Source organism: Corvus brachyrhynchos, unplaced genomic scaffold (genome assembly GCF_000691975.1).
Source record: "Corvus brachyrhynchos isolate BGI_N302 unplaced genomic scaffold, ASM69197v1 scaffold3, whole genome shotgun sequence".
Classification (NCBI taxonomy): Eukaryota; Metazoa; Chordata; class Aves; order Passeriformes; family Corvidae; genus Corvus; species Corvus brachyrhynchos.
Genome location: NW_008237619.1, coordinates 3,396,728 through 3,406,958, shown reverse-complemented (window position 1 = coordinate 3,406,958; position 10,231 = coordinate 3,396,728). Strand labels below are relative to the sequence as shown.

At 35.6% G+C, this 10,231-nt stretch overlaps 1 protein-coding gene across 4 annotated transcripts in view; it reads left to right on the top strand.

The window, feature by feature from the left end:
• Window positions 1-1,743: 1,743 nt before the first annotated feature.
• The window catches only part of LOC103613856 (T-cell receptor-associated transmembrane adapter 1), a 15,138-nt gene continuing 6,650 nt past the window's right edge, over window positions 1,744-10,231 (top strand). The window contains exons 1-5 of one of the 4 annotated variants that reach the window (XM_017731802.1): window positions 1,758-1,900; window positions 4,792-4,873; window positions 6,980-7,090; window positions 8,599-8,635; window positions 9,998-10,059. In XM_017731802.1, the coding sequence (XP_017587291.1) occupies window positions 6,988-7,090; window positions 8,599-8,635; window positions 9,998-10,059 (202 nt within the window). In that variant the 5' untranslated portion in view covers window positions 1,758-1,900; window positions 4,792-4,873; window positions 6,980-6,987. The other 3 variants (XM_017731803.1, XM_008631700.2, XM_017731801.1) reach the window with 3 other exon arrangements.

Below are 10,231 nucleotides of genomic sequence, written 5' to 3'. Positions count from 1 at the left end.
AAATATAGTCATGATTTGTCCTTGTCTCTGTTATCCTGAATAACAGCACTTTAAGCAGACTACTGGCTCCCTAAGTTTTTTAACATAGCAGTGATACAAAAGAAAGGAAAAAAAGAAGCCTCATATTCACAATGGATTTTACTGCCTGAAGCAAATATTTTCTTGCTGTCTAACAGAGCTTTCTGTCTCTTGCAGGTTGCCCAAAATAGCATACCAAGTTCATGTTCATTCCAATAGACTTTGCTTTTGCAGCCACTCAAAGCTGATACAGTACAGCAATGATTTGCTCTTGGAGAGCAGATTTATTAACACACCAGCAGGACTACAAACCCAGAAATTCCCCACTGCATTCTCAGGATTCACCTTTCCATTATGCTCTTAATTATCTCTGAAGGAGTTTATTTCTTGTAAGCTTCTTGTTCGGGCTGATAAGCATTTTATTCTGAATTCTCTGCAGATCTCAGATTTACTCCTTGTGCTCTTAGCTGAGAAACGAAGCAACTGCCTTCATTTTTGCAATGCACATCTTCCACCATCTCCAGTTTCTCTCTCAATTCAGTATCCTTCTATAAGAATTCCCACCATTTTGAGTATCTTCACATTAATTCCTCCTACTCTATTCACTTCATTATGATAAAGCTTTGAGTAGTTAAGTCTATATCACCCTTAGACTTGAATGGAAGGATATATTATATTAACCAAGACTAATCCGTTATTTCATGTTCAACTAAAATGCTAATCCAATAAATTATTTCTTAAGCATTGATCTAAGGCAGTTAATATAAAAATAATATTTCAGAGTTATAGCACCCTAAGTAAATATAGATTGCAGAGGACATTTTATCACATTAGAGTCTTTCTTGAAGAGTAGTTTTACATTGCTCCTTAGACTACACTGAGGGCTATTTCAATTCATGTATTCCAAAAAGACAAACATGTTCATGTGATTCACTTTTTTTTTCATAAGAAATGCTTCCTATTTCTACATTACACACAGTAGGAAATAAAACCGTTTGCTCTGAAGAAAAAACCCCAAACCCATACTATACCTAAAACATCAGAAGTTAACAGAAGGTTTCTTTGACAGTACTCAGTGTGCAAGCTTCCTCTGGAAGAACCTACTCCGATTCTGAGAATAAAATGGCTTCTCTGCCTAAACACAGACATGTTTCATTAAATTTTAAAGACAAATACACACAGCAAGCCACATGCTGATTTATCCTTTCTTTCCACAACTGTACAGGACTGTGGCCCCAGATTCATAAACTCTAAGGAATGGAGGAATCACATTATGTTATTCTGATCTGACCTTCAAGAGCTGGTGGTGTTATAATTCCTTCATCATGCCTCTGAATCCTGTTGTTGCTAAACTGTAGGCTCTCAGCAATGGATTTTCAGACTTGGCTTAGAAACGTCAAGAGAGGAAGAGTTATGTAGCACTCCTAGGTAAAATAGTTCTGTAATTTCGTTTAAGAGGTATCAAAATACTTCTGTTGAATTCAACATAACATTAAACCAAAGAAGATTTAGAGTATGAGTCTCATATGAATATTACAAAAGTAAGTTTGTATCACATAAATGAAACTAATAGTCCTGTACATGTTCTTCTGTGGCAAGACAGGTGGATAATGAGTACAAGGGTACACATAAATACTTTAATTCTCTCTTGGAGGCAAACACTGAAGAGGAACGTGAGTTTGCTTCTTAAAGCTGAACCACATTTCCTGTTTGTAAGAAAGGAGATGAAAAAAAAAGACTGGAGGGATTTGAGATTGACGACAACTAGAGACAGGTTCATGCTGCCGGGTCCGAAACAAAAGAGTATCCAATATCTGCCAAGGTAACTTGATTTCCTGTTGGATAAAGGGGAGGGGAGTATTCCTAGAAACAACAAAACCAGGTAAGCCTTATTTTTTAAACTTGCGAACATAGGAGCAGTAGAACCACGCTATGGTACATTAGCAGTCTTCCAAGAAGGTGGCTCACGGTGCTAAACCTTCATTAATTAAGTTTTGATAATGAAGACTAAGCATTGGCATTAGTTTTATGCTGAAAATACTGTGCTGTGGGCCTTCTTATTTTCCAATGTGCTATTTCCCTTCTGAAGTATGAAGTTGTTACCTTACAAAGCAATTAGTTGTGCACTAATTAATTGCAGTTTAAGGAATCTTTTTTTCAGAGAATTAATCCTGTAATAAAAGCTCACAGAGGTGGAAGCATTTTTAATGCTAATTTAACATTCATCAATCTCTTAATGGGTTTCTTTTTCTAAGGGCCATTAGTACAAAATATTATTTATATCAAGATTTAATTGGAAGAGGGGAGGAAAGACAGTTTTATCTCATCTTTGACAAATTTGTAGACAAAAACAAGAGGAAAGAAAGGAAAGAAACCATTTTGTGCTCCAGATCATCCCCATAAATCTGGTAGCAATTAATCTGCCTCTGTGGCTAATGCGTTGATACCACAGGTGGCATGTCCAGCTAGATGGTATCTATATTCCTTGCCTCATGTTCCTTTTCAGTACAAAAACCTGTTAGATGTATGCTATCTTCCTGTTATCCTTTGTAATGGATTGTCTAAACAAAATACATTAGAGCAAGGAGGAACAAAACGTAGCACCCCTGCTACCTATTCTTATGTTGTTAGGAGGACAAATATCCAACATGAATTGTTAAATCTGGCTCCTGTCCCTGCAGGTAAGTACGTGATTATGTCCACTCCTTTGAGTTGCAATAAATTGAATTGCACAAGTTCATCAGGAAAGATTAGAATGTTTTGGAGGCTTTTGGTTTTTTTGGTTGTGGGTTTTTTTTGCCTCTTTTGCCTCACAGCCCTCCAGTGACAGTATAATGCACCCCATAAGGAGAAAACCTAAGAACAAATAACCAAAACTCTGTATTTATTCCCATGTCTTGTCTCTGTTGGTGGATAAAGTTGTCAATAGATTTTTAAAGAGAAAAAGTACAATTAACTACGCATTTAGAAGGTATGTTGTTTGTGTTTTGTGGTGTGAATATGGTAGCTTCAGTTTATAGCATTGTAAAAGATACTAAGAGGTGGAGAGTAATCCCATCCCTAAAGTCAGTAAAGTAAAAACATTATCCAAATGAAGTAACTTACCTATGTTCTAGTTGGATGCTACTCCAAGTTTAACCTGGTTTTCAAATAGAAATGGAAGAATAGGAGCATAAGAATGTATCATTAATACTAAAGAGAGACTGATATTAGTTAATCAAAATACTGTAATCTTTTAAATTATTTAAATACACTGCTTCTCCACTCACACATCCCAAAGTCTTCTAACGATATAACAAGAATTGTTGTCCCTCTCATGAAACCTTTGGGTGTATAATGAACTTTTTTCCTTTCACAGAGGAGCACATTACTTTAAGAATATTTCAGTATTATTTCTTTTAACAAACTACTACCACCCTTAAGTTTTCCTATCACAGATAGAAAACTAGTCAGATAGACTGTCACAAAAAACCGTGATGGAATTTGAGCTTAGCGTATTAGAATCATAGTGTACTATTCCCAAGGGGCCTAATTATTCCATATGACTCTTTTCCAAAGATATAACAATTAAAAAAAAAAATCAGTTTGATTGCTTGAATGAGAATGCCCCTGAATACAGTGTCATGGATTCTTTGGACTAACCATATAATATGTAAAAAAGAATAATCTGGTTTTGCTCCATTTGAAAATAGATTACTTGAATGAGAATTAAAATTAGAGAATAGAAGACACCATTTCAAAATAGAATATAATTAATCTAATAGACTTTCTGTTTATTTCTCACTCGCCATCTACAATCTCCTTATCTTATTTTTGTCTTTAGCACAACCTGTTAACTGTGAGAGGTTGCATCTGCTGTTGTACATTTAGGGACAGCAGTGTAGCTATCTGTGGAGACAAATTGTTCTTCACACAGTCAGTCAGCTTTCCTTCTAATGCTGCTGTTGTCGAAGTAGTTAATATTGATAAAATGCAGTTATAAATATAAGTGTCATATGGGAAACACCTATAACAACAAGAAGACATGGGAAGATCTGGGAGTTGCATATCTGTAAAGCTAGGATATAAAACCAAAATTTTTCATATTTTGTATCTGGGTAATAAGATTAACTTGAAACTGATGTTAGAATGGCATAGAGCTCTCAGAACAGCACCATTACATCTCTGATCAAAGTGTTTACTGTGGTTTTATGGGCTAAAAACTGTTGTTGTTTCTCCAGTATAAGTAGTGTTGTCTGACAAACAAATATCTAGTATTGCAAAAACAAACAAGCAAAAAAATTGAAGTCACACATATTGTTTGTATACATTCTACTGAAACACAAGCAGATGTTTAAGTCAGTGTTGTGGAAAATGAATTTAAAAATAAACTAAATAATGTTCATCCAGGAAGAAATTTAAATGTTCTTCTCTTAATCTACCCACAACCATGAAATTTCCTAAATTGTGTTTAAGAAAGAACTATAGATTGTGACATTTAAAACATTGGTATAGTTTATTAGAAATCCAAGTTTTATATGGCTTTTTTCCTAGAATGTTTTTAAAGTTCTTGAAAAGTGGGATTGCTCAAATACTATAGAATTTAAATCTGAAAACTGAAATGAAAAAAATTGTATCCAGCTTTTACTATTTCCCAGGTAATAACTTCAATTTAAATCAGAAGTTGAGACAGGAAAATAATACTTGACAACAAAAAGTGGGTCAGTTAAGGGTTGAAAATAGTCAAATGGAAACTAAGAGTTTTCCTTCTACTTTGGAAACACCATGGAAAAGTTGGATTCCTGGATCAGAGAGAAAAATTACAACATTCTATATGAAGAAAAAGGAACAACGTTGGATCCTAACTGTACTTTAGGTACCTGCTAACTCTTCTTATTCTAATGAATCGGAGTTGTAGTTTGTGGAATGGGCTGCCCAGGGAGGTGGTGGAGTCACTGTCCCTGGAGGTGTTTCAGGAAAGACTGGACGTGGCACTGAGTGCCATGGTGCAGTCGGCAAGGTGTTGTTCAGTCATAGGTTGGACTCGATGATCTCAGAGGACTTTTCCAACATAATTGATTCTGTGATTCTACCACAGTCACATGTGCTTCCCTTCTCGCAGACCGCAATACTGCTTTTGCTTTGAAAAAGTGTTTGTAGGAAAAGAAATATGAAAGGAACATGAGAAGAATGGAAAATAATCACATCAGAAAAGATAAGACAGGAGAAGAATGAAAGACGATTCTGATTATTTACGGACAACAGTGAGACTTGAAATTTCTTGTCCTGGACAGACTTGTAGTTTTGGACAGGTTGCATGGGATGCAATATTGAGTGACTAATTGCACAGTAACTAGGTTCCAAAGACTGGTGATTCTTGATGTAGCTTGATAACATCTTTTCAGTGTAGGATTTCCCATTCTTTTAATTCCCTTCCTGAAAAATTAGAATGATGTATAGCTGCTTCATGGGGGTGTTGTCTCTCCTCAGGAATGTCAGTATCTCATTGCAAAAAAAGTGCCTTTCAACATGAAGAGGAGTATTGCAGTGATAAACAATCCTCAAACACCTTTGGGAGAACTCAAGTGGTAGAAAGGAAGGGAAACAGGACATTCAGTTCAAAAAGAAGGATAAATGGCCACTAAAAGCACCACATGCAAAAAAAAGTTAAAAGTCTGTCAGAAAGTTACAGCTTGTTTGTTCTGCTTTGTTCCTTTTGAAAGAGAGTTCTGGTCAGGAAAGAAACCTACATCCCAGAAGCCCAGGTGATTTGTGATTTTTGCTACCACGGTTTATCTTGTCTTGTTTTGTCAAGACAAAGAGTTGGAGTAAAACAAAACGAAAAGAGCTTTGTCAACACCAGCACAACAAGGGAACAAAACCTGTAAGGAGGTTTTGAGCCGGTCAGTCACGAACAAACATTCCAAATCTCGGAGAACATGAAACATGTCTGGGGAAAGTGAAGAATCAAGCTGCAAGCTCCTTTCACTCATTTATTTGGCTAAGTGTTTTTTCCTCTGCCAAGGAAGGGTCCATATGCAACAACGCTGATAATTTTGGCCACTGGACTATCACAAACAGGCTATTTTCCTCAGCATGGTTTGTGATGGAAAATTTGTATCAACTAGGTTAATCAAAGAATTAATTAAATGAAAAAAACAGATTTTGTGCTAAGGGGGGTTCTTTCCTGTCTTTCTTATTGCAAGGAGAGGCAAGTTTAGAGCAAAAGAAGACTTTGTTCAAATAACTGGACTCACCTTTTACCAAGTGATTTTCCAGGAGCTGTTTGAACTTTTCTCTGCAGTAGTACTGGGGGCTTCATTGGTTCCCCCAGTGTCATTCACTGGTGATGATAAAGGATGCTTGTCCTTTATCATCACCTCCTCTCGTTTTTCAGGCAAAAAAATGAGTACAAGTAAGCAGTTTTAACAGCTGTAAAACAAGACAAGAAAACACAACCAAATTTTGACATATTTTGCAGGGATTATTAAAACGTTACAGTCTTAGGTATTATTCAGAGACACATCCAGTGAATTTGTTTTGACTGAATTCAGAACTACTTTCATGAACTCTAGAATTTAGCCAAGAATTTACTGAATTTACTGCAAATACTAAGTTAAAGACAACTGCAGAAATAATTTCACAGCTATCCAGTAAAATTACTTTTTTCTTTATTAATATCTTATTTTTTACTACATCTTACAGGCAAACCAATAGCCTAATCTTTGGCTGAATTTCTATGAAAAAGTATTTCTGCTAACAGTTTATTATAATTGCTTTCTTATTATTTAGCATCTGGTTTTGATATTAATTATTTTGATATTAATTATTTTGATATTAATTATGTACCTTGTATAGCAATAGCTGTCAGAGAGTAAACAACAAAATAGCAGCTTCAATTACAGAAAGCAAAAATCAACCAAGCAAAAGGAATACAGTAAAACTGTTAGACAACACAAATGGTAAAATTATTTTCTTTCAGTTACAGAAATGGACTGCCATTTTTCTGTCTGGGGAGTTTTGGCCTTCCTGACTTTGGCTCTGGTTGTTTCATTGACACTGAATATTTCACACTGTATGAAAAAGAAGCAAGGTAAGTAATGTCTCTTTGTAAGGAATGGAGTTTCAATATTTAAAGTCATCCCTGCTCAGAGATATCGTCGACAAATTGATTCTTCTGAATCTTAAGGTACCTTTTGGCAAGAATGATTTTACTAGAGAGCATTTAGCTTTTGAAAAATTTTAGGAGAGTCAGGTATCATTACAGGATGATTGCTAACTGCCCAATCCACTGCTAAAAACAGCTACCCAAATCCATTCTCTGAAGGCAAACCAATACAACAAGAAGAATTTAGTTCTAAATTTTTACTTTTAAAGTATATTTTTAACACCTGCAATTTCCTTTCCTAGGAAGTACACTTTTCCTCTAACTGGTTATTATCTATTCTTCCATTTAAAAATTGTTTTAAGTAGATGCACTGATACGAAATACATCTGAGAAAATTTTCTCCCCCCCCAAATTCCTGACTGCTCATTTGAATTTCAGATTTCATACAGATTTCATGCCTTATCAGTGTATTTTGGAAAAACATTCTAATTGCTTTTCATAATGGGATCCTACTGTATTTCTTAAACCAATGTGTCACTCGTATGACTACAGTCATACTCTGGTTTTGGTTGAAATTAACTTTTACTTTTTTGACAGATTATGCCAGTGCAACCTCTCTTACGCGTGCAATTCTATGGTTAGGAAGTTGTACAATCCTCACCATTCCATTCACACAGGGAAAACTGCACCTGTGCTGTACATGTAGGGGTGGGCAGGCCAACACTGGTGACTTCAACCCAGCTAAATACACCTATGTATATAATCTACGTAAACAGAAGGCCCATGCTTATAAACTGCACTCACCAAGTATTAGAGAATCAGACAGTCACAGGATATTAAGAGAGTTGCTGGAGTGTTTTGGGATGGGTGTGGGTTGAGCTTTTTGGTTCATTTTGTGCTTTAGGACTACTAGGCAGATATTTCTATGAGGAAGAATCACAGTCATTTACAAAATTAACCTGACCAAGGTTTAGGTCAGAGTGGCTGATGCTGCATTTCTCATTGAATTGGAGCTTACTGCTAGCAAGAAATCTCCTTGTAGCCATTTGCCTCTCTGCTTCAGTTTCTTCATCTGTGTGGATCACAAGATGTCTTTTTCAGACATACACGCAGAACTAATAAAATAAATAAACCTCTCACTTTGTGATATAAACACACGATGCACCTCCCCAGACAGGGAAAATCTGGCGAGAGAAAAAGATGAGGGAGAAGCAGAAGGTGAAGGAAATCAGGAATGAATCACATGTGTTGCGATACACTTTTTGGATACTGCAAACTGACACAGACTTTGCAGCCACAGCACAGGGCCATAACACAAACATTTCTCATATTTGAGAAAAGTAGAGGGACAATTGAAGGTCCTGAGAGCCAGAGCTTTCAATTGTATTCTCTAAAACAAAATCAAAAGCATGTCTGTTGAGACAATTATCTGAAGTGTTCTAAAATAGCACGTTTCATTTTCTCTTAATTTTTTTTTAAAACAAATTTTCCAGCTAAAATGCATAAAGATTACGAAGAGAACAATCCAAGGTAAGTTGTACAAAAAGTTTCTTTCTGGCAAGGGTGAAATAAGCAATAAATAATGACAGATGGCTTGGGAGGGATGGCATAGAGGAAAATTCAGTATCTCATGCAGTCTGCCTGGAAATGTTGGTGGTGGAAAAAAGTTATTAAGAAAACACAGGAAAAAAAATTCATGTGGGAGATACATCCTCCAGTCATTTTATCAACAATGAAATAATTGCATACTAATACTATAATTTTATCTGAAAGTGCAAGATATTGAGCTAAAGCACCATTACCTATCACTTAAACTCAATAATTCCATAATAATTTAAAAGAACTCTCAGCTCTCACAAAACAGTGAAAAATTATAGTGTGATAGTTAATACTTGTGGAGCAATAATTTACATGTATTTACATTTCATAACCATCTTTATACATGCCATCCAAAAGCAATAAAACAGTCTGTTTACAGCTGCAGGATACCATGAGCTGTTACACAAATCTGTTTCAGGTCTCTCTCTCTTATGCCATACAGAAAAAAACGCAACCCAAACCCAAACTTTAGAAAACAGAGATGGAGAGTCTCATCCCAACCCAAATATAAAAGGCCACTGAAATGAAAATACAAAAGACTGCACCTGTTACCCAAAACCAATTCTCAATTACAAATTTTCTTGAAGTTGGGAAGTCTCTATTTGTCTATTAGTGCCTGTTCAGATGAAAAATACCACGGAATGTGGTGTTAGAGCACGACTTCACCCCCTTGACGAGAGGCAATATAGGGATGCAATAGAAAGGTTACACAGTGCTTCCCACTAAAAATTCCCATTTTACAAACCCACTTAGAAGCATTTTCAAGTAACACCAGGTAATGAAACACAACATAACATTAAAAATCCAAAGCTGAACTTGTCTTCTTTGGTCTTCTCTGTTTGTATCGTCATGAGTATTTTAGTTGAATCAAGAGGGGACCTTTTAAGAACATCACTCCAAAAGACACATATAGTGCTTTAGTTTGTATTGCAGAGTGGTCTCAGAGGACATCAATTGGGTTCCTTTCAGTGATCATCAACATTTCTTAACCTACATCAAACTGTAGCTTAATAGTTTTGAGATTAGCTTTGTGCTTAATGAAGTTACAGGAATGGAGAGTTCAGTCCTGGGCTAGGTGACAAATCTCTCCTGAAAACACCCACATTGCCATTTCTGCCCCCTCCAAAATTTTTGATCTTGTTTATAAGATCACAAACAATCTGCTATATATAGATATATACACACAATCTGCATATTGCTACATGTGCATAAAACATTTGCTAAAATAGAATATTGGGGTGCTAAATAAAGCATATTCTGTGAATTAAAAGTATTTTTTCATTCCCCTTGTAGCTATGATGGCTATGACACAGAAGATTATCCAGTTTATGGCAATCTCAACCAAGATATTTTAGGTAAGCTTCATTTTAGGAACATGTGTCTATTCAGTGGTTATAGAAATATATGATTAGAAACTGGCTGACTGACATATTTTGTGTTTCTCAAATGGCAAACCTGAGAATCTACATATTTTAACTATTAATTAAAATTATTAATAGATACTTGGGATAGAAATGCAGACCTTCA